Source organism: Peromyscus maniculatus, chromosome 2 (genome assembly GCF_049852395.1).
Source record: "Peromyscus maniculatus bairdii isolate BWxNUB_F1_BW_parent chromosome 2, HU_Pman_BW_mat_3.1, whole genome shotgun sequence".
In the NCBI taxonomy this organism is placed as follows: domain Eukaryota; kingdom Metazoa; phylum Chordata; class Mammalia; order Rodentia; family Cricetidae; genus Peromyscus; species Peromyscus maniculatus.
Window position 1 is genome coordinate 149379514 of NC_134853.1, and position 23991 is coordinate 149403504.

The window sequence follows — 23991 nt, forward strand, 5'->3', positions numbered from 1 at the left end:
GTGTACGGAGAGGTGACTAGGAAGCACGTCCAGTGAGGAAACCGGGCTTAGGATTTGTGGGTGGGGAGGGCTTAGGTGTGGAATGAGGGGGCAGTGCTGGGCGAGGGCCTGAGTCCAACACACTCAAGTGTCCCTGGGTGGTAGGTCCAAGTCAGCACGGGCTCTGGCCAAAGCAGCCTCCCCGACCCACCTGAGATTTCCTGAATTCCAGCTGTGGCTTGAGCCGCTTCGGTAGGCAAAGGGGCTCTTGTGGCCAACTGCTCCCACCCTCCCTCTCCAGGCACACACACCTCCATTCAGCCTGGCCCCGCCCCCGGGGGTTGGGGCAGGGGTGCTGTCCCCTGCCCAGTGGGTTGATAAGCCGGCTCCCTCTGGCCCCTCTGGTGCGCCACTGCCGTCCCTGTTGCCGCAACCATGAAAGTCACCCCTGGTCCAGTCTTTGCACTCTGTAGCCTGCTGCTGCTGCTGCTGCTGCTGCTGCAGGTTCCTGATAGCCTTGGCCTCGTCCCTCAGTCCAGAGGTAAGGGGACCATGGATGACGGGGACACTGGATCCGTGACCCTTGACAAATGGCACGAGACAGAGACAGATGGAGGCCAAATGGGAATCAGGGTTTGGGGGTGTCGGTGCAGGAAGGTTAGTGGAGATAATGGTGTTAGTGAGCAAGTGGGTTGGTTATACATGCTGCAGGGACCAGGAACCTCCAAAGAGCCAGCCAGAGCCTGGAGCGGTAGGTACCAGGCCCAGGGCTCTGTGAGTGCAGATCTGGAGACCAGGTGCCTCTTTAGCTTCTACAGCCTTTCTGGGGCTGGGCTCTCAGGGGCTGTGCTCTGGCAGCCCTCAGATGCTCAGTCACTCCAGTACAGATGGGGAACCGAGGCCGGAGGATGAGGACCTGCCTCAGCTTGTGCCGTGAGATAGCCCCAGAACCACTAAGGGTCAGGTCCTGGGATATGGCCAACTTTGTCTCTGGACCCCAGGCCACCCATTTAGAGGCTGAGCTGGCAGAGAGCAAGATGTCAGGTGCAGAGAACCCATGGCACATCTTTCATTTTCTGTTTTTTTTTTTTTTTTTTTTTTTTTGGTGTCCACAGGGAATGGGTTTGTTTCCGTTGGGACAGGGCAGGTAGAGTGTCACAGCCCATCTCAGCTGCAGGACCAGGACATCTGGTCCTCAGCTTCGTCTCCCTCTGCACAGATGGGAAATGGGACTTAAAAGGTGCTGCCCCCCCCCCCCCGCCCTGGGGTCACAGAGCAGCTGAGCTGGCGGCTGAACCCAGGCCCACCTCCCTCCACCGCTGGCACCTCCCAGTCACTGGTGCTGCCTTGGGGTCTAAGAGACATTGTTCCAGGGGGTGCCTTGGGGCCCGCCTGGCCAGGGCGACAAGGTGGCGCCAGGAATCCCCCGTCCCGGGAGGAAAGGGACTCCGAATTTGCTGATGACAGGAGGCTGTGCAGATGGGTACCATGTTGGCTCTTAAGTCGTGCCCACCCAGGAGGCCCCTCCGTGTCCTCCTTCCTAACCTTCTGCCAGCAAGTCCTGCTGGCCTCCACACGCCTTTGCTTGTTCTTGGAGGGTCCTGTCAGGAGGTGCCATCAGCATGTTGCTCAGATGAGGAAGGCTCAAGAGGGATGTGTGGCCGAGGACCGGAGGGGTCTCCCATCTTCCCCCAAACAGGCTGAGCTGCGTGCCTGAGACATACACTGAGCTGAGAATCTAGCTGGACCGCCGAGGCCCACCCTGGACTTCCTGGAGCCTGAGGCCACTCCTCTGACATCTCCCTCTCTCTTCTTTCTTCTCCCTGCCCCTCCCAGGGCACCTCTGCAGGACGCGACCCACCGACCTGGTGTTTGTCGTTGATAGTTCTCGCAGCGTGAGACCCGTGGAGTTTGAGAAGGTGAAGGTGTTCCTGTCTCAGGTCATCGAGTCACTGGACGTGGGACCCAATGCCACGCGGGTGGGCTTGGTCAACTACGCCAGCACTGTGAAGCCCGAGTTCCCACTTCGGGCCCACGGCTCCAAGGCCTCGCTGTTGCAAGCTGTACGCCGCATCCAGCCGCTGTCCACGGGTACCATGACTGGCCTGGCCCTGCAATTCGCCATCACCAAGGCCTTGAGTGATGCTGAGGGTGGACGCACCAGCTCTCCCGACATCAGCAAGGTATGGAGCCCTAGAGGATTGGAGTAGGAATCGGGGCTGATGCCATAGAGTTCTCCAGGCCTTTCTGTTCGGAGTATTGCCTGGTGTCTCCCCGCTGGTCAGCTGTTTTAGAGATGGAAGGTTATTACCAGCATCGTCCTGTGGAAACGGCAGAGCTAGGGTTGAGATATTCCTTGAAGGAGAGAAAAGCAGGCCAGGTACTTATGCTCTGGGGAAGGTAAGGGCTCTGCAGTCTCACGGTCCCATACTAACACTGCCACTCTGAATATGCTGTTTTTAAGTACAGTGCCTCAGTTTCCCCACCTATGAAACTGAGTAATGATAGCCTCTCTTGCAGCTTGGCTCAGCAAGGTGCCTGGTACCCAGTGTACCCCACACGGCACCAGTGTACTTTGCCAGCCTATGCTTGGAAAGGTGAGACAGTCCTCTGGGCCCCCATCACGGAGGGTTCCAGGAGCGTGCTGAGCAGTACACAGGTTTTCCACCCACATTGCCCTTTCTCTGAGTCTGTCCCCTTGCCAGCTCTTGTTGGCCTGAGAAGTCACCATTTCCCTGCCCCGGGCCCTGGCCCAGGAGTAGCCCCTTCCTCACTTCTTTCTGTACCCCACTTACTAGCTCACTGTAGACCAATGCCTGAAGCTGATGATTCCATTTACACACAGGGAAAACAGAATGCTCCAGCAACGAGTCCAAATTCTCAGTGTCAGAAGTGTTCAGTGGCTGACACACAACCCTTACCATCCCCAGCGCCCAGAGAAGTGTCAGCTGGTCTAATCTGTGGTGCTGCTCAAATAATTTAGCATGAAGTACCGGGGCGGGGCCCGATGGCCATACTTAGAGGACGGGGTAGCTCCAGGCAACGCTGATGGAGAGAGACGGTGACCTGTGCTACTTGCCGCCTGCACATCTCTAGAGTACACTGGTCCCCCCAGATCAGACCAGAGGCCTGAGTGGGCAGGTGCGGATAACACTCTCCCAGCAGGCCCCAGGGAGGCTGCTGGGGCCAGACACCTGCTGGGACCTTTACAAGTCTCAAGGTTGGGCAGAGGCTCAGCCACTAAAAACCACAGGGGCCTGGGTGGGGTGTGACAACTCAGAGTCACAGCTAGGTTTCCGCTCCAGGTCCCTGAGGGGAGGAATGTGCAGCATCACTTCCCAGGGGACAATGTGCTGGTTCTAAAATAGTGGTTGACTCTTCGGGGCTCCTGCTGGTGAGTCATCTCACTCTCCCCCGCCCCATGCCTTTCTACAGAGGCAGAGACCCCGGGTAAGCAAAGAGGGCTGCAGAGAAGGAGCCCCACTTCTGGGCCAAGCTTGCCCTAGCTGCTTTACAGCCAGGCACCAGGACACTGCCAGGCTGGGGCCCCTCTTCCTTGCGTACCGAGCAAGGGCCTGTGGGAGAGGAGCAGTCTTTGCTTCTCTGTGAAGGGTAGGTGCCATCCTGGGTAGTGGAGGAGGACAAAAGGACATTTCCTTCAGTGGGTTCATTCTCTAGATTTGGTGGTGGTGGTGGGGGTCAAAGCAGCCCAGCTACATCCTGGAGGCGCCCCATCTTCATTCATAAACCTCGGCTTCCCTCTGGTGGTCATTATGCGGAACTGCACGGGGCTAGTTCCTTAACTAGGTAATTTCACCCACGCTGATCACGGGGACCTCAGGGAGATCAGAGGCCACAGTCACCAGGGTGTGGTTCCAAGCAGCTGGAGGCCCCAGAAAGCTTGAGTGTGAGGAAGACACCTGGCCCTGTTTGTAGAGTTCCTGTTTACAGAGTCTCAGGAGGTGGGACCCCCGGACCCCAGAGGTTCCTACCTGATGGAGAAGGCTCCAGAGGCTGGAGTCAGAAGGGAGAAGACCTCAGCCCTCATCTCCCACAGTCAGAAGAAGCCTGCAGCCTCCGTGGCTAGTGGGATCTCTTTCCTGGTGTGTGTGTGTGTGTGTGTGTGTGTGTGTGTGTGTGTGTGTGCTGGCTACCGCCAGCCCTGTGCCCCTGAGCAAATTGCGGTGCTTCTCAGACCCCCGGCTTCTCTGTCTTGAGGGTTTGCTGGAGCCGGTCCTCACATGTGTCCCCCCCCCCCCCCCCCCCGGGCGTGCAGGTTGTCATCGTGGTGACTGATGGGAGACCCCAGGACAGCGTGCGGGACGTGTCTGCGCGCGCTCGGGCCAGCGGCATCGAGCTGTTCGCTATCGGTGTGGGTCGCGTGGACAAGGCCACGCTGCGACAGATCGCCAGCGAGCCGCAGGACGAGCACGTGGATTACGTGGAGAGCTACAATGTCATCGAGAAGCTGGCCAAGAAGTTCCAGGAGGCCTTCTGCGGTGAGCGGCCGGGAGGGGCGGGGCCGACCAGGCCTGGGGGCGGGGCCTGGACCGAGGGGTTGGATAGAAGAAGGGTTAAGAGTCAACACAGGGTTGACTAACTCTGGGGACCACAGGACCGGATCGAGCCAGTCTCAGAGCCCTGTCTGGGATGGCGGAGTTGGGGTGAAAGAAGGGTGGAGATAGAGAATAAGTGTGGGAGGGCGGGTCTGGGGGCAGAGCATAGTAGGCGTGCCGAGTGGGCACTGGGGGGTGGGGTGGGGCTAGTCCTAGAGGTGGGACTGGGACAGGGTGACTGGCTAGGGACAGGTGAGACCAGAGAGCCGGCCTGGGTATTGTCAAAGACTCAGCGTCAGTATCAGGGGTGAGGCCTCCATGACTTAGGAGTGGAACCCAGAATAGGCTGAGGGTGGGTAATGAACCCAGGCTGGACTAATAATAGAGGGTTCCAGATTCTACAAGGTCCCCAGCCTGCAGTTCAGGAGCCTTTTTATAGGCTGATTTTGCAGGGACCAAGGGTGGGCTTGAACCCATTAGGGGAGGATTTTAAAAACAAAACAAAACAAAAAACAAAAACAAAAACAAAAACAAAAACAAAAACCCAACCTACCTGGTAGATCTTGGCACCAAAGGTTTCCATGATGCAGGAGGGTGCAGGGGCCTGGGAAGGTTTGGAGTCCTTTGTGGAGGGGAGGTGGGCTTTTGTGACTGGTCAGAAGGCGCAGAGTTGGACCAGGGATGAGGCTGGGCCCCCCTCTTTCCCCGTGTGTGTAATGGGGCTCAGAGCACATTCCCTACCTGACCTACGTGGGTCATGCAGGGCACAGCACTAGCTCCCAGCATGCAACAGGCTTTTCATTGTGGGAGTTGTGTGTTGTGCTTACTGCTGTGTGAGTCGTAGACACACAGCCACAGCAGTGGGCAGATCACCCGAGGGGGCCTGCTCCCGTGGCCTCTGCCGTCGCAGGGGCCTTGACTTCTTCTTAGCAGTGTTACCCCCTTCTTGGGGGAATCTTACTCTGGCCGCAGCAATACCGCCCTGGGTTGAGAGTGTGGGATCTGGACTCTATCCAGTTTGGGGTGCGTGCGTCTCAGTTCCCTTGAATGTGCCAGGGGCCAGTCTTCATGGTCGGGGAGGAGCATTTTGGCTGAGAAGTGCAAGCATTTGTGAGTGTGATGGCTGAGCCTCCCCTTGTCTCCCCAGTGGTGTCAGACCTGTGTGCCACAGGGGACCACGATTGTGAGCAGGTGTGCATCAGCTCTCCAGGCTCCTACACCTGTGCCTGCCATGAAGGCTTCACCCTGAACAGCGACGGCAAGACATGCAATGGTCAGTGGTTGGACCTGGGCAAGCCCTGGGAGGGGAGGTGGGAGAGGTCTTTGGCCGCACCCCAGGAGACCCCCATCTGAGTCATCGTGCCCTCTGCTTCTGGACCAGTCTACCAAGTAGACAGACGCCTTCTCGAGTCTGTTAACTGTGAGAGGTTCTCTCCTGACTTCCGACTCTCGCATCGCACCAGGCAGGGTGTGTTGAGGTAGGGCGAGGCACAGATCCTGAGGTGACATCTTGGTGCCACCAGTTTTGAGCTGTCGGATCTACCAGCTGTTTCTGGCACTGTGAAATGGGGCCGGGAACTCTGGCTTTGTAGAGGGAATCTTGGGATACAAAGAGGGTGACCCTTGAGTCCAGAGCTTGCACACGGTGCAGTGCCTGGCTGCTGACGGGGATGGATGAACATGTCCCCAAGCTTCAACTCCTTGTCACTGTGCTCTCCTCAGTCTGCAGTGGTGGCGGCGGTGGCTCAGCCACCGACCTGGTCTTCCTCATTGATGGATCCAAGAGTGTGCGTCCTGAGAACTTTGAGCTGGTGAAGAAGTTCATCAATCAGATTGTGGACACCCTGGACGTGTCAGACAGGCTGGCCCAGGTGGGGCTGGTACAGTACTCAAGCTCCATACGCCAGGAGTTCCCGCTTGGCCGCTTCCACACCAAGAAGGACATCAAGGCGGCTGTGAGGAACATGTCCTACATGGAGAAGGGCACCATGACTGGCGCTGCCCTGAAGTACCTCATAGATAATTCCTTCACTGTGTCCAGCGGGGCAAGGCCTGGAGCCCAGAAGGTGGGCATTGTCTTCACCGACGGCCGGAGCCAGGACTACATTAACGACGCTGCCAGGAAGGCCAAGGACCTTGGTATGTGCTGTCTGCCTGGCTTCTGGACCCCAATGATGGCCAGGGACACCCATAGGCACAGCTCTACTGTAGTTTACCTCAATGACTTCTGATTAATGTTTTAAACCCAGATCACTTCAAATAGGGAGGTGTTTGTTAGGCCAAGTCTCATACCGATGATAGAACTGAGGCCCTGGAGGACCGAGTGGCTTGTCTTATGGTCCTTTTGTTGCTGAGACTTAACAACTTTCCCAACAGAATGTTGGTTCCCAAGAATGCACCAACTGTTAGAAAACAACCCCACTTTGAGACAGGCTATACCATTTTAATTAAATGAGGAAAATAAGAACCACTAGACAGATATTTTGAGGGCCAGATAGCGCTCGCAGCACAGACACGAACAGGCACACACAGCAGAAGCTCAGACAACATAGCAGATTTATTTGTTCTTGGTACAGGCATTGCACCTGCAATTCCAGCAGCTGCCACAAGGAGGTGTCATTGCGCAGGCAGTCTAGGCATTCCTGGGGAGGCCCAGTCATCTGCCCTGGAGGCCAGCCTTCTGTGTTTGGTTCCTCTGACAGGCTTTAAGATGTTTGCGGTGGGCGTGGGCAATGCCGTGGAGGATGAGCTGAGGGAGATCGCCTCTGAGCCGGTGGCAGACCACTACTTCTACACAGCTGACTTCAAGACCATCAACCAGATTGGCAAGAAGTTGCAGAAGAAAATCTGTGTGGGTAAGTGAGGCCAGGGGCCATCCAAGGGAGGGGCTCTGTGGGGGAAACGAGCCACCCTGGATCTGAGTGTGGGGTGGGTAAAGCAGAGTGACGCACTGGTGGTAGCTTCAGCAGTGGGCTGGCTAGCTCGCTGCTGGCTGAGACATACCCCGTCTTTGGCCAGCGCTGTTCTCAGCGCTCTGCACATCTGTCATTTGCCGCATTTGGTGGGAAGATCACGATCCTGTTTTGTAGCCAGGAAAGCTAAGGCTGGAGGGGTGGGACCACTGTTGATTGCTGGAGTTAGGGTTAAACCTTCCTGCCTCTCTCGATGTCTTGGCCCATGGTCTGATCCTTGCGGTGAGAAGTCTGGGCTCCTGGGCAATGGAGAAAACCTAGCTGGTGATGTTTGCAAGCATGAGGACCTGATTTCTATCCCCAAACCCACCTAAAAATCAAACAAAACCAAAACCAAACAGCCAGAAGGCTGGAGTGGTTAAGAGCACTGGCTGCTCTTTCCAGAGGACCCGGCTTGGACTCCCAGCACCCACATGGTGGCTCACAACTGTCTGTAACTACAGTTCCAGGGGATCTGATGCCTTCTTCTGGCCCCGGAGGACATCACATGGATGTAGTACATATACATACATGCAGGCAAAACACCCACATACATAAAGAATACATTGAAAAAAGCTGGGCATGGCATGCTTGTAATCCACATCTAAGGAGACAGAGCCAGGCAGGTCCCTGGGACTTGCTGGCTAGCCAGCCTAACCTACGTGGTGAGCTTCAAACCAGAGTGAGACTTGGTCTCAAAAAATTAGATAGATGGCAATACCTGACATATGTACATGCATGCACATAGGAACACACCACACACACACACACACACACACACACACACACACACACACACACACACTCCAGATGTCAGACCCAGATGTGCCTTCAGCTCAGATGACTTGAGTATCCCCACATAGCAGGTACTCAACCCAGTCCCCTATCAGGGCTCTGGGGACAACCACAGCTCACTCTTCGTCACTCCTGGGGGTGCCATCTAGGGACCCTGATGTCTTCCTGCTATTCTGGTCCCCCTCACACCCTCAGGTCTCCCATGTGTCAGTCCCAGCAGTGACTGGCCACCCTCCCTACCACCGCTCAGCATTGTCCACCCTCTCTCTTCTCTCCGCTGCAGAGGAAGACCCGTGTGCTTGTGAGTCCATAGTGAGATTTGAGGCCAAGGTGGAGGATCTGCTGCAGGCGCTGACCAGGAAGTATATCCTTACTCAGGCTGTAGACGGCAGGGGTCGGGAGGACCGGAGAAGCATAGGGGGCCAGGATGCTGGGGGCATGACCACAGACAGTCTGGTTCTAGATAGAGGCTTGGGGTAGCCTTCTCCTGCTAGGGCCTGGATTCTGGCTAGAAAGGCTGGCACCGGCCTGGTAATGGGCCTTGTCAAGCTCAGAGGCTCCCGTATGGCAGGGAAACTGAGGCAGAAGCCAAGTTCTAGGGATGGGACACAGAATTCTGGACCTACTCCCCAAATATGGAGCTCATGGGCTCACTTCTCAGGCACCCGGTGACATGGTAAACCCCAGCCTTTACTCAGAGGCAGAGCCAGCCCCGACAGCTGGCCAGTCTCAACCAGTGCATGGTAGGAATTCCCCAGGACTAAGTCTGAAAATGATCACAGCTGAGTACTCCTGGGCTTTGGTGGAGAGGGAGGGAGAGAGGGAGGGAGGGAGAGAAAGTCCTGGATATAGCTCCTGGGGGAAACCAGAAGAGGGGTTAGATCATTACTCCCAGCTCCGACCTGCCCTTAACTCCAACTCCACTGGAAGCAGTGAGCAAGCGGCTGTCTGTCCTGGAGAACAGAATCATCTAACAGCTCCTGTGGTCTTGCCACCTCCCACCCAACGCATGGCTCACAGAATCCTGGGAATGTCCTCTGTAGCTGGAGTTAGTCTGGCTTTGATGCCTTAGTGAGGTAGCCTGGGGAGAATGGCTGTAGGGTCTCCCCAGCCTCTGGTGTCCAGGGCTGGGAGCAGGAGGGGACACATGCTTGTGCCTGCTGGGAGTGCGTGATGATGTCTGTGAGTGTGTGTGTGCCTGGGCACACTCATGTGTGTCTGGGAGTAGGGACGTGTGTGCGCAGGTGGAAATGCAGAGAATGGGTGTGTGCGAGACTGTGTGTGCATTTTTTTCCAACCAGAAGCTTAATATATTTTTGTTTTTTCCTCTAGTTAATTTTTTAGCCTTTCTTGACTCTGAGCGATTTTTCTGTTCCTTGAGGAAAAACCAAATTCAGTGTGGCTCACCGTATACCCTGGATGGGATTAGAGGTGGCGACTGGGGACCAGGAGGGAGGATGATGCAGGTGCATGTGCTGGGGTTGCTGTGATGAGGTGGCTGTGGGGACAGCGGCATGGTGCTGGCGAAGTTGACAGTGGCCACACCAAGACCAAATCAACTCACGTCCTGCCTGCTCATCTTCACAATCCCCCCCCCCCCCCCCCCCCCCCCCCGCGTGGTCTCAGTCTCTACCCCCAGTAACCAGCCAGAGAAGGCTGGTTCCCCCACTTAATGGAGGGGAAGGCTAAGTGATGATGAGATTTCTGTCTGTGGGCCAGTTCTTGCATCAGGACCCCAAGACAGCTAAAGAACACGGTGCCACGGGGGTGGGAAGTGGTGCCAGTTAGGAATCACCTGTTCAGGCATTCATTTTTCAGGTATCAAGTGTGTACACAGCCTCCACATCAGGCGGGAGGGAGAGGGTGGCCTTGGGAGGGACTCAGTGAGGCAGAGTCTGCCCATCCCCTTGGCCCTACCTGGAGAAGAGTGTGGCTTTCGGTGGTGCCAGGGTTTGTGTCTGTCCAGGGTATCTGGGAACCCTGGGTTGGGTCCATTTGAGTGGGGAGATGGGGAGGTCCACTGAGCCTGGGTTGACCTGGGCCTCTTTATGTTTTCTGCTGCTTTGGAAGCTCCATCTTCTTGTGTGTCCTCACTGCTCTGCAGTGACAGCAGCAGCCCCTGAACAGAAAACCACTCCCGATCCTTTGTGCTCCATGTCCCCCCCCCCCCCCAGCTCTGCCAGCTGCACTCAGAGCTCCAGTCCTCTCCTCTCTGACCTGAAGGGTTCCTAGCTCCCGTACCACTCAGCTCCCTGGTGACTTGATAAGACTCATCACTGCTTTGAGCCTCCAGCCGTAGAAAGGAAATCTGAGCCTTGTAGCCTGGCCTACCAACAACGTGGGGGGACATTCTTCAGTCTCAGCAACACTGCTGAGCTTGCTTCCATGGCTCACTGGTCTGCACAGGCTGGGCTACCTGGGCCTCTGGTATGGGCCAGGAACCTCCCCCAGCCTGGACATTTGGCTTGCCCCATGTCTGTTCCTCATTAGGAACTCAGTCCACTGGGGTTGTTCCGACAGAGCCATGTGCCCTCTCACGTGATGCCTGTGCCCAGGGCTTCCAGAGACCAACGGCTGGGTACTGACCCAGCAGTTTCTCTGGGACAGCCTTGTCTGTGTTTTGCGAAGCACCACTCCGAAGATCCCAGCGCTGAGATGGCAGAGAGAAGGGCTGTGGAGGTTTTCAGGACAGTGGCCGTCTCTGTCACTTAGTCATGCGACAGTGCAGTGGCCTTAGGCCAGGCCTTCATCTAGGTGCTGGGGAAAGAACCAGCAGGTTGGCCACAGTGCAGCCTTGCTTTGCTGATTGTGTGATCCTGGACCAGTTGTGGGTCTTGGGTCCTCCTCAGGGAAATGGAGAGATGGCCCAGGCCCTTTTCAAGGACCCCCAACTGAAGCAAACTGAGTAGAGAAGCACCCATGAGCACTGTGCCTGGCACGGAGCTGTCTCCCAGGGAGGTGAGGGTGGAGGGTTTAGGGTCCCAGGGTGTGAACCACTGCCCTCCCTCCCAGGTCCCTGGCTCAAAGAGACTCTAGCATACTTGACTGTCCACTGAGGTCCCATGCCATCTCACAAGAGGCCAATGTCCAGGGCTTCCAGAGAGTCAAGGGCTGGGTAAACATGGGGGCAGGACCTGCTGGGCACATGTGGGTTTGTAGGGATTGGGTGAGAAAGCCTTGGAGGCCAGGCAGAGCCCTTTGAGGACACAGGATATGAGGCACACGAGGGGAAGGGTGGAGGTCAGCAGGGGTACAGGGCTTTGGGGGAAGGAGAGCTGAGTAGCCAGGTTCAATAGTCTATTCTTTAGCGCTCGGCGCATTCATGCATGCCTGAGTTCATTTCGCATTAAAGAAGGCAGAGTGCCCACCAGGTACTGGGGATAAAATGGAAAATGCCCCGTGGCCTCTGCTAGTCTGCACTTACTGTGCAGGGAATGACCACAGGCAGTAGAAAGGACCACGTGGAGATTCCAGCCAGCACTGTAGAGTGGGGGAGCTGGCTGTGGCAGGGGTCAGTGGCTCCAGCGGCTGGTGAAGCCTGGGGCTGGGGAAGGCATCCCGGCAAAGGCCAGGCTCAGCATGGATATAGAGGGGCAGGGGAGGTGGGAAGAATATTTGGAGGGGCAGAGAGAGGCATGTGGGAGTCCTGGGGTGGGAAGGCAGACCTGCAGTAAACGCTACAATGCCAGGGAGTAGCCAGGGGCTGGGAAGAAGCCCTGAGTAAATGCCACAGTACCAGGGAATAGCCAGGGCCAGGGAAGAAGCCCTGAGTAAATGCCACAGTACCAGGGAGTAGCCAGGGGCAGGGAAGAAGCCCTGAGTAAACGCCACAGTACCAGGGAGTAGCTAGGTCCAGGAAAGAAGCATGAGAGATTGTGCAGGGTCCATGAACTGGTCTTGAACTTTGGGCTTAATCTAGAGGGCGGTGGGAAGCCTTGAAGACTTTTAGGTGAAGGGGAGACACTTCCAGGTCCCCCTTGTACAAGTATGAGTTGGTATGTCTCCCCCAAACACTAGATGGGGTAGGAGGTGGAAGGGACCAGCATCCACGTCACATCTCCAGGGAAGGACAGTGACTTTGAAGCTGGCCCTGCTGGATCCCAGGCAGGTTGTTGGCAGAAGGCATTGAGATTTTTGGGCTGGGTTTGGACCTTTGCCTGCTGGGAAGCTGCTGGCAGGTCTTCCCTCGACCCCAGGAGCCAGTGTCCTCTTTCTGGGATACCTGGGACTCATCCAGGTGAGTGCAGCGTTGGAAGTCCTGCCTGGTTTACCCTATGCCAACATAGGAACTGACCCCCCCCACACCCCGACAATGAACATCACTCCTCAGCACACAGGATGAGCTCGCAGAACAGGGGCCACTGTTAACCCATCATCGTTCTAGAGGCCAACAGGCTCACAGCCGGGCTAGGCAGTCCTTCGAGGAGCAGGGCCCCATGCCTGAGGGCCAGGGTGCTGGCAGTGGGTGAGGACCCCACCAAGCAGGCTGTGGGGTTGAGAAGAAGACACACTCAGGGAAACTGACAAGGCCCAGTGCCAGGGAGTGACCACAGAGCAGGGCCAGTAAGGGCATGAGGCAGGGGCTTCCCCTGGTGTGAGGAGGCTTCAGCTGTCCCCTCCCAGTCAGCCCTTGTTACAGACACAGCAAACAGAGTGTGTGTGAGCGCATGCATACCTGTGTGCACGCGCGCGCGCGTGTGCGTGCGTGCGTGTGTGTGTGTGTGTGTGTGTGTGTGTGTGTGTGTGTGTGTGTGTGTGTACTGCTCCAGGAGGAACAGTTCTGCATCAGGGGAGTATGGGATGCAGATGGGGGAAGCAGCTGGCCAGTTTCTCAGGAGACAGCCTCAGGCACTAGAGGATTGAACAGATGATCAAGGCCCTGGATTGCTGGTGACAAGGACTTCATCTGAGAAAGTACCTGGGGAGGGCAGGGGGGGTCCATGCCCAAAGGCCCTATGTTCAGTGATGTTATTGGGCCCCACTTCTCTTTGTCCTTGGCTCTGGTCTCCACCCTGACTGGCCACCTCCTGCACGGGCAGGCCTCTCCCCAAGATGCCGACGGCTCTGCAGCTCACATCCTTCAAGCTCCAGGTTCACAGGCTTTGGCTTCATTGGCTCTGCCTGGGCACTCGGCCTGTCCTTGACCTATCGCTATGGCCAGGAACTCCATGCTCTGACAAGCCCACCAGGCCCGGGACTCTGTTCATCCACAGAGTGAGGAGAAGAAGTTGGGGGTCAGAGGTACAAGGTCACCTCAGGACTGAGGAGCTAGGCAGTGGTCCCACCAGAAAGAGGGCTGTTACCACTCGCCAAGGCTGGGGACTTGGAGGGCAGATGCCACAGATGTCCCTGCTGGGTGGGGATGGGGACCCTGTGTGGCTTTTCTAACACCCGTCTTCCCACCTCAGGTTCTGAGGAGTAGAGGGGCAGCTTCTTGGGGTTTTCCTTCTCTAAAGCCCGGCACTGCCTCATCTCCCCTCTCCCCAAGTCTGCCATATGTCCATAACACCCACCATTTCCTTGTCTCTCTTCAATCTAGATTTGATTAACCTAAGGCTATACACAAACCTCAGAAATACAGATCCCAAGCGACTTGCAGGGTTTATCTAAGGGGAGCACATTCCCTCTAATTCTGTTTTCCTGAATTTCACATAGACACACAGGACTAAACTAATCAGTATTTCTTTTTAAAAACTCTTTCTTTCCTTGGGTTCTAGCTACAGTGGGATCTTCTGGCCCTGGAGCACATGGCTCATCGGGGTTCAGCGAGGAGTCTTGTTTTCACAAATGTAGCTGGTCACAGAATTTGGCAGGGAGGAGGACTCTTTCGTGTGTCTCCTCTTTTTAATTACATGGTTTTCTCCTGGACCAACAACTTTTGAAATGAAAGGAATGGGTGCAGGGTCCCAGTCCCACATCTGTTTCAGATGCCCGGTGAGATTAGCACACATACAAAATAGGAGCTTTGGGTCAGACAGAGTGCAGTTGGTGGATGGCTTTCCTAGCTGCACACAAAGCCCTGGGTTCATCTCTAGCACCAAATACAATCCGAGTGTGATGACAAGTGTGTGCAATTCTAGTAGCTGGGAGGCGGAGGCAGGAGGATGTGGAGTTCAAGGCATCCTTGGCTGCATAGCAACTTTGAGGTTGGGGGTGGAACTCGACCCACGAAGCAGTGAAGGGAGTAAATCAGCCTGCAGGGTGTGGTAGGCACTGCTGCGCTCTCTCACTGAGGTTCCTCCCACCCCGGGCTCAGAGAGGTCAAGTAATAGCCTCCAAAAGGCACAGCAAGAAGCCACCGAGATGTGATCTTAAAATTGCCGGCCCCGGAGCTGCTATGGAGGATCTGGCCACCAGGTGGCACCATCAGCTCAGGAATGAGGCTGTCACCCAGCATCGGGAGGAACCTGAGTTGAGCTCTGTCCTGACACAGAGAGGCAGGCATGCACCTGTAACAGCTCATCTAGCCCTTTACTCCTGCAAGGACTCCCGGGGACATTGCCATTTCTCAAGGTACCGTGGCTGTGGGTCTCCATCCAGCCTCTACTTCCCATCTCTCTCCTGATCTCAGAGGTCCCTGGGGCATGGATATCTGGTACCCCATCTGGTATCTCTATGATCCTGGGTCTCCCCCACACCAATGCAAGGTTAACAGCTTATCCCCAAATGCTGTGGTGACGTGAGGTCCAAGAAACAGCACCCCAAAGGTGTACCTCACGTCTCCTGTCTTCCCTTGTTCCTCGGGCCAATGGCTGTGTCTCCAGGGTACCTTCATCCTGAGGCGAACAGAGACGTCTGAGGGACCCCACATTAGGTGGCACGGAGGATCACTGACCTCAGTCCTAAGTCCTGGTGTGACCGACAGACAGAGGAGCCGGCCCACTCTGTTTCCTGGCCCTTCAGTAGTGGTAACAGGAAGTGATTTGTGAATGGCAATTGGTAGTAGATGATAAAACCCACTATATAGTAAAAGATATACTGTATTTATATAGCCAGATGCAGTCATACACAGTATAAATGTAGGAGAAACACACAGACAAATATAAAACAGAAATAAATATAATGTTCAGTGTTACAGAACAGCCAGCTCAGGCTGCATTTCCATAAATAGTAATTAGTGAGTGTAAACTGACGAAGAGCTGTTCATACTTCCTGCTCGCTGAATGTTTCTCTAGGAAACACTGATCTCATTGGATCCTGAGACCCTCTGAGTGGGGTGTCCCTGTCTCCCAGGAGGGTGAGTGGGGTTCTGGGGGGGGGTCGAAGGAACAAAGTAGAGGTGCTGGGATTTGAACCCGTGCCTGTCAGCTTTCCTGTTTTGCTGCCCTACCTGTGTTGGCTCTGCTCCGGGCCTGCTCCAGCTTGGCCATGACCAGAACAGGCTCCTCGCTGTTCACAGCCTCACCCCTTCCTCTGGCCTCCTTCTCCCGATATGCTGGCATCCCTGGAAGAGAGGCAGGTGGCCACCCGCGGAGGATTTTCTTTCCTTTTTTATTTTGAGACAGGGTTTCTCTGTGTAGCTTTGGATCCTGTCCTGGAGCTCACTCTGTAGACCAGGCTGGCCTCGAACTCACGGAGATCTGCCTGGCTCTGCCTCCCGAGTGCTGGGACCACAGCCTGGCCCCCTGGAGGATTTTCTTGTTCTTTAGGATTAGATTACTCCACGTGGTTTCCTGTGTTCATTCCAGGCAGGATTCTAGGGAGAGCAGCGCTCCCCACATCTCTGTCCTGTGGGTGATGCCAACAGGGGCTCTGGCTTTCAGGAACCGGAAGTACTGAGGTCCTTGTACCCCATTATCACGTGCCACCATGGTCGTTCTTACTCCCTACCCATCAGGCCTTAATTCATGGGGCCTGTGTTCAGCCGGCACAGACCAGGAGCAGCAGCCCAGATGGAGCCTTCCCAGGAGAAAGAGGCACCTGGCTGCCCTGGGGTGTGCTGGGCAGGAGAGGCTAGGGCCTGCCTTCCTGCCATTGGCTCCCGCCTTCCTCCTCCCCTTCCTCTCCCTCCCCATCTCCACTCCTCCTTCTCAGTTCCCCTCCCTCCCCTACTCTTCCCAATTTCTTCTCCTCCCTCCACTTTCTCCCTCCTCCAGAGCCTCCTAGGCTGCTCACTGGGGACAGGAGAGGGACTCTGGGTCAGGCACAGGCAAACATTTCCTACTTCCTATTTTACTAGTCACGTATTTATTTTAATGGGCACCAGAGAAAAACCCCATAAGCGATTAGCACATCAAGGCTTTATTTCACGGACATTATTGCTCAGGGTGAGGCCAATTGGAAAATGAGCCCATTTCTGGTCTGCTTAAAGGGAACAGGAAGTGATGTATGCAGTGGGGGTGAGGGTGGGGGGGGCGGATCGGGAGAGCTTGGGGGAATCTTGTTGGAGATGTCTGTGTGTCCTCAAGACAAATGCCCCTAATTCAGCCTGGTTCTGTCCATGACTGGGGGCCACGGCCAGGTCCCTGTGAGCCTCAGTTTCCCCCCTCTGTCACATGGGGATAGCAGTAGCAGCTTGTGGATGTGGCAGGGGTTTCATGTGGAGGTGGAGTGCTCATGGAGCTTGACCTGAGGTGGCAGCAGTAGCTTATTGGCCTGCTCTGGTGAGGTGATTCATGGCTTCCTTTGAGAAAGGGATGTGGAGCTCCACACTCATCTTCTGCAGAGCATTAAAGAGCCGTCCCCACCAGGGGCCTCTTTGTACCTCAAACGCTGGGTGCAGGATCCACTTGTCATCTACTGGGTGGTGACCCAGGAGGCTGAGGCCACGAGGCTCACTGCACAGGGACAGGACCGTGAGGAGCAATCAGAAAGGTTAGGTCAGCTCCGCAGAACGCAGGCGGCCTTTGGCCGGTGGGAGGAGCTTGTCCTCTTGTGAAGATCTGTTGGTTTGTGGGTGTGGCTGTGATGGATATCGCTGGGTCTGTGAACCAGCTCTGAGTCCCCACCATCCACCTACCATCCATCCATCCATCCATCCATCCATCCATCCATCCATCCATCCACCTTCTATCCACCCACCCACTCATTCACCATCTACCATCCATTCATCTACAATCTACCTGTCATCCAACCATCCATAATTCACTCACGCTTACATCCACCCATAATTTATCCACCCATCCACCCACTATTCACCACCTACCCACTATCTACCCACTCATCTACCATCTACCCACGGTCCATCCATCATCTATCTGTCCCTTCACCCACTTACCATCTATCTACCATTCATCTGTCCATCCTTCATCCCCATATCCACCCACCATCTATCTATCTATCTATCTATCTATCTATCTATCTATCTATCTATCTATCTATCTATCTATCATTCTATCTATCCATTCATCCATCCATTCATCCTATATCCAACTACCACTCACCTACCATTCATCCACTATCCATTCAACACCAACTAGCTCTCTCCCCAATCACCTCTTTATACAGTTATTCCATCATATCTATCCATCTGTCCTTCATCTTCTATCCTTCACTAAGCTTCTTGCTGTGTTCCAGGCTTGAGCTGAGCAATATAACCTACAGTTGGTGGCTTTGTGGTGCTTTGGTGGTGCAGAGAAGCTAGTATTGTGCATATGTCCTGTAAAGTGTGCTGAGGCTGTGGGTGGGGAGCACAAAAGTCTGCCTGGGAGAAGAGACACCTGGACCAGGGCCTGCAGGACCAGGAGTAGTCCAGAAATGAAGAAGTGGAAGAGAGTGGGAACGGTTCAGCCTCACTGTGGCTTCGTGGCTGGAAGATCAAAACTGTGGTCCCTGGATCGCGTTGTGACGGAGGTGCTGGAGAATTGATTGTGCGTGGATTGAGCTAAGGAGGGACATGAACTAGGTTTGTGCTAAAGGTCTCTTGGCTACCATGTGAGTGTTGACTTAGAGTGACGGGCGGGTTTGGAGGTCCCCGTGAACCTGGATCTCAGTCTTAGTGCAGCGAAGAGTGAGTGAACTGCAGAATGGGCAGGAGGCTCCTTGGAGGTGGGCAGCCAGGCATTCTGACTCACGTGACAACTGGGGCCTCCGTCAGTGTCCCTGTGTAGAGAAGCATGTTTAAGGGATGTGGTGTGCAGCTGTGGCTATGATATGGAGAAATCTGGGAGTGTCTGGAGTTTCTGGTAGTGGCTTGTTTTGAAGATTCTGTCTGCATACTAGGAAATGAAGTCACCTCCTAGGAAGGATAGTGAGGGGACCTCAGGACAAGGAGAGATCCTGAAACTGTCTAAACACACTGGGCAGTTTGCTCATCCTCAGACAAGCCCAAAGTCTGCATCCCCATTCAGCATACTGGCCTCCATTCTGATGGCCGCCCCTCAGTCTGTGGACTTAGCCACAACCACGGCTGTTCTCTCAGTCTACCCAGGGCCTGCTCTCTCCTGGCGCCTTCTCAGAACTCCACAAGAAGGGGGAAGAGAGAAAGTGACAGCTGTGAAGGTCTCCACCTTCAGTCATCCCCCTGCCTGCGGCAGCTCTGGCTGTGCTGGAAAGGCCTTTGGTCAGCGGCAGAGTCATCTTCCTGGCTGTGGTCTGCTCCATGCTGGGCACAGAGCGATTCTGGGTTTACAAGGACTATGTAAAGACTGGATGGATGGGTGGATGGATGGAGGAAATGAGGGATGGGAGGCACAGAAGGAAGGAGAGGGAAACTGAAGGTCTGGGGAGGGATGGAGGGATTGAGGGGGGAGGAAGTGATGGGAAGGATGGATGGGGAAGAGATGGAGGGGTCAATGGAGGGATGAATGGAAGGAGGGATGAATAAAGGGATAAAGGCAGAGATGAGTAGAGGGAGGGAAAGATGCATGAAAGAACCAGGAGCCAGGAGATTCCAAGTAGGCAGGTGTCATGGTGGAGGCCTGGCTTGGTCAGCCTCATCCCAGACTCACCTGTCGCTGGATGGTGAGATGCCAGGCACACAGGTGCCATTTGAACTCTCATATTGCCTGGTAGGAGGAGTGGCATTCTTCACATGAAGATAAGTAAGCGGATGCTGACAGGCCACACACCTCAGGAGGGCAATGCCATGGCCTGAGCCTCAGTTTCTCTATTCTCAGTCCTGTCCCCGTCCCACCATTCTGTTTAATAACTGCTGGTCATTTCCTGTCTGTGGTTACTGAGGCTTGTTGCTAGAGTTTTCCGCCTTGCCCACAGTCAGGACAAATCTTTGTCACCCACCAGTCCCACAGCCGCTCAGACCCAACCAAGTAAACACAGAGACTTATATTGCATACAAACTGTATGGCCGTGGCAGGCTTCTTGCTAACTGTGCTTATAGCTTAAATTAGTCCATTTCCATAAATCTATACCTTGCCACGTGGCTGGTGGCTTACCGAAGTCTTTACATGCTGCTGGTCATGGCGGCATCTGGCAGTGACTCCTTCTGCCTTCCTGTCCTTTTATTTCTCCTCTCTGTTAGTCCCCGCCTATCCTTCCTGCCTAGCCACAGCCGATCAGGTTTTATTTATTGATCAATCAGAACAACTTGACATACAGACCATCCCCCAGCACAGCCAAGTGCAGACCATCTCAGACACCTGCACTCAGGCCTATGGTCCTAATCATCCTCTATGCAGACCTGCTGGGTAACGCCACAAAGAACCCAAGAAGGGCTCCCACAGGACATACAGAACATCCCACAGCAGAGGCTCAAGGACCATCAGGAGCTGGGCAGGCCTGAATAGAACCAGAGCCTTGTCAGCAAACAGCTGGTGACAGGCATGCCACATACCTCAGACACTCAGTTTTCTCATCTGAAAAGTGGGACCACAGAGCCTGGTGACAAGTACGGCTCCAACGTCAGCCTTCCCCAACTCCTCCATTTCCTGGGTCCCCTCTCCCTCACGTCTCCAAAGAACAAGTTTTTCCAAGTTCTCTGGGGTCCTACAAAGCTCAGGGACCTGAGAACTGCCCCTTTTGTGGCGATCAGGAGCTGCCTCTGTCACCTCTGGTTGTGCCGTGACTGTACCAGCCTTGGCATCCTGGGGCCTGGAGCATAAGGAGGCCACAGGGCTCTAATGTGTCCCCTGGTGGCTCCGACTGAACATGGAGGCTGTGAGCTGTTGCCTGGGTCCTGAGCTCAAGGCTGCTCCTGCCATAGCCATGGGCATGTAAGGGGCCCTTGTGTCTGTCCCTGAGGAGGCAGTGACTTTGAGAGATGGGTGACTGGCTGGGCCATCTCCATCCATCCTCCGTGCATGCATCTACCAACACAGGCAACAGTTTTCGGTCTCCTCCACACCCAGTGAGTGGGTTCCGTGAGTCAACACTTCCATTTTTTCTCCAGTTTGTGGGCAGGTAGAAAGACCGGGCCCCAGACGTGACTCTGGCCTAGGCTGATAGGAAGCATAAGATCAAGGCTGAGGTGCAGCTCACAGAATGTGCTTAGCATGTGTGAGACCCCGAGTTCCATCCCCAGCCCCAAACAGAAATAGGAAAAAACCCACAACCAACCAACAACTACCTTCCCTGTTCTCCCTGACCTATGCTCACTCTCCTTAAATCAATGACTTAAGGATGCTGGGGGCAGTTAGGCGCTGAGGTGTGCCTCCAGGATTATAAGGCCGAGTTCTGCCCTACCTGTCTGTCACTCAGGGCTTGGGTGGATGGGTCCTGGAGAAGGGGCCAGAGCTGTCTCCCAGGGATTCTAGCCATCCTACTGCTGCTGGAGAGGGGGTCTGTGTGGCCAGAGCGCAGCCAAGACTCTTCATTCCTTGGAGAAGAATCCTCTGCCTTCCTTCTCACTGGGGAGACCCACCCTCTTCCTTCCTCCTCCCTCCTTCCTTCCCTTCGCTCCTCCCTCCCCCTTCTCTCACTCTTCCCTTCCTCTTTTCTTCCTACTTCTTTCTCTCCCTCTCCCTCCCTCTCCTCTCTCTTCTTTTTCTCTCTCCTTCCCTTCAGGGCCTAGAGTATATTGGCCCTACTAGAGGATCCAGGCTGGCTCTAGACCCTCTAGGGAACCCCTTTTCTTCCTCAAGCTCTCCCTGGCTCTTGGCTTGGCATCCCTTCCTCTGATTTTTTTTTTTACTGGACCTATGGGGGCTCCTGGTGAGCTGCCCCCAGGCTCTCATCTGCTAAGGCTCTCGAGGAAGAATGTACCTGGATCTCGCATTCTATTTTCTGAAAAGCAGACAGGTGTTAATTACGGTCAGCATCTTCTGGTCTTTGTGCTTCCCAGCCTGGTCTCTGGACTCTAGGATGGGGGAATTGGTCCTGATTAAAGGAGGGCCGTGGCATCATTCGGAGGCCTAGCTCTCAGATCTCACAGATTACAGGCAGCAAGGGAAGACCAGGGGAAAAGAGACAGAAAATGAAAAGAAGAAAAGAAAAGAAAAAAAAAAAAAGAAGAAAGAGGCCTCTATTGTCTGTGTTGGGAACAGACACCCACGGTTCTGAGAGCAGCAGCTGGTACCCGGGTAGCCTTCCGCTGGGCTGTGGAGGACTCGGAGGGACCAATAATCCCAGAGTCAGAGGTCAGGTGTCAGAGCGTGGACATCTGTGCACATCGCTCCCTCCACACTGCCCAGCTCTGACAAAACCACCCCGATTCATTAGAAGAAAAAGATGAAGTGTGGTCATCTTTCTGTGTCTAGGTGCAGATCTGAGGTTCCCAGGGCAACGGCTCTGCAAATTGCCCTGGGCCTGCTTATGGCTTCAGATGGAGCTCCCAGGGCTGGAAGCATGAGCTCTTGGAAATCCAAACAGGCAGGATTTCTTCCTGTCTGTAGATCCTGTCTCTGGGCTGCAGGGGTTGTGGGAGGGTACAGGGTACAGGGTACTCAGCTAGGCTGTACCCACTGCACCTGACTCTTGGGGTCACATGACCAATGGGATCCCCTGATAAAATTAGGAGGGGACAGAAGAATCATGTCCTGGCAGGTGCTGAGCACCCAATCTGAAAGTGCCTGTTGGCCTTTCCACAGTGTCTGTCCTGTCTCTCACACTGGGGGGACATGGAGACCTTCCTACTGAATCACAGTGTGGCCAGCCATAGCCCACGGGGAGGTAGTTACAGACCTCAGGAGCTGGAGTCAGATTTCTCCATAGGGATAGGGGAAAGGCAGGAAGGCTTTCCAGAAGAGGAGACCTCTGGTCTGGGTTTTGTGGATTAACTAGGAGTCTGCCAGGTGGAGAAGTTAGATCAGTTGTGCCCTCCTTGGCCTGGGCTTCAGGCCACCTGCTCTAAGCATCCCTCCATAGTCTGATGCACTTTGCAAAGGAAGCATCCCGAACGGAGCTGATGCCCACTGTCCCCACAGTCGCCCAGCTTGCTTGTCCCACACTGTCCCATCTTTGGGAATGGAGGCCCCACTTCCTAATGTTTAGGCCTCAATCTTGTCTTCTTGCCTCCCTCCCTCCCCTCACACCCACGGCCAGAGGAGGCCCAGAGAGGACAACGGTGGGCATGGGGTCCTGGGGGTAAAGGGAGCCAGGATGAGGGGACAGAGCTGATGGGGTGGGTGGGGAGCATGGGTAGCCTGTGGAGCTGTCTTTTCTGCAGCGATTGAAATCCGCCAGTGGATCCTTGTCAAAGCCAGGAGCTGAGTCAGGGATGAGATAGGAAAGGAGGCAGCAGATAGCAAAGGCAGCCTCTTCCTCTCTGTCCCAGCTCTATGCTTCCCCACTCTGTCTGGTCCAGAGCCTTATCTCTGTCTTGTCCACATAGCAGGTAGAGAGTAGGGTCTAGTTGTTCAGCCAAAGTCCAAGAATTGTGGTCCCCCTGGGTCGAGTGTCCTGTTCTGGTCCAGTAAGCTATGGGAAGTGGGTGTGGTCCTACAGCCACTGCCAGGAAGTCAAACCCCCTCTCTGGGCTCTGGCAGGTAAAGGAGAGACTGAGAAAGACACTGGCCTGGCCCAGGCCAGAGGGCATGCTTCCCAGCTGGGTGCTTGGAAGTATCAGCAGCTTGTGGGGGTAGGGGGAGGGGGGGGAGCCAGGACAGGAGGGACAGGTAGCCTTCGCCAGGGGGTGGTCCCTGCCCAATGTCCTGTCTGTCTTACTGTGTCTTCTCAGGTGGTGATGGCGTCTTTCCCACAGAGACCATCCCTTTCTCCCATAGCCTCCTATTCCTATTTTTTCTGGCACCTCCCTGTCACAGCCTAAGGGTTTCACTCCCTTAGGGGGTTCACAGTTACTCTGCTGGAATATCGATCCCAGGTTGTGCAGAAGCACTCCGCCCCCCCCATCCCTGCTTTGTTGTTGTGGTCCTAGGGCTGAGTGTGGAAGGTTCTCGAAGCACCTGTGGGAGGAAGGAGGAGGAAGGGAGTCCAGGACCTGGCAGGCCTGATGCAGTCCATGTTCAGAGGCCACGACGGTGTCTGCTCTCACCACGTGCTGACCCTGGCCTGGCAGGCAGGGATGGACTGCGCTGTTCTGTGAGCCACAGGCCCTGAGACTTCTCAGTGATGGAGGTAGTACATCTGGTTGGTCTCTGTCTGGGTTTTGCTGTACAGGCGGAGAAAATGAGGCCTTGAGAGGGCAGAGGCTGGCCTCTGGTGACAGCCTGGCTCCTTCAGAAGGAATGAATGAATGTGGGGAGATCAGAGGTTGTGGGGGTCTAGGGGTGCTTGTTCACCAAGGATACTATGTGAAGCGTGGAGTAAGCTGCTGTCCAGGGCCCGGTGCTGGCTTGGATGGGGTCCGGGGTGCAGGGTGTGGTGCTCCGGAGGGTTGACTGGGCAGCTGTGGGTTGGCAGTGAGAGGGAGGGACGAG

The 23991-nt window shown here is 55.2% G+C and overlaps 1 protein-coding gene across 1 annotated transcript; it reads left to right on the plus strand.

Annotated features, from left to right (window-relative positions):
* The first annotated feature begins 414 nt into the window (after positions 1-414).
* Positions 415-8761, plus strand: Matn1 (matrilin 1). Its single transcript, XM_076563619.1, has 7 exons — positions 415-520; positions 1816-2162; positions 4256-4478; positions 5683-5808; positions 6258-6674; positions 7238-7390; positions 8565-8761. Exons 1-7 carry the CDS (start codon positions 415-417, stop codon positions 8759-8761), a joined length of 1569 nt encoding a protein of 522 aa, XP_076419734.1.
* The last annotated feature ends 15230 nt before the right edge of the window (positions 8762-23991 follow it).

Coding starts and splice junctions, on each gene's coding strand:
- Matn1 (XM_076563619.1), top strand. CDS start 415: ATGAAAGTCACCCCTGGTCCAGTCTTTGCACTCTGTAGCCTGCTGCTG. Junction 5,809..6,257: donor CGACGGCAAGACATGCAATG/GTCAGTGGTTGG, acceptor TGCTCTCCTCAG/TCTGCAGTGGTGGCGGCGGT. Junction 7,391..8,564: donor GCAGAAGAAAATCTGTGTGG/GTAAGTGAGGCC, acceptor TCTCCGCTGCAG/AGGAAGACCCGTGTGCTTGT.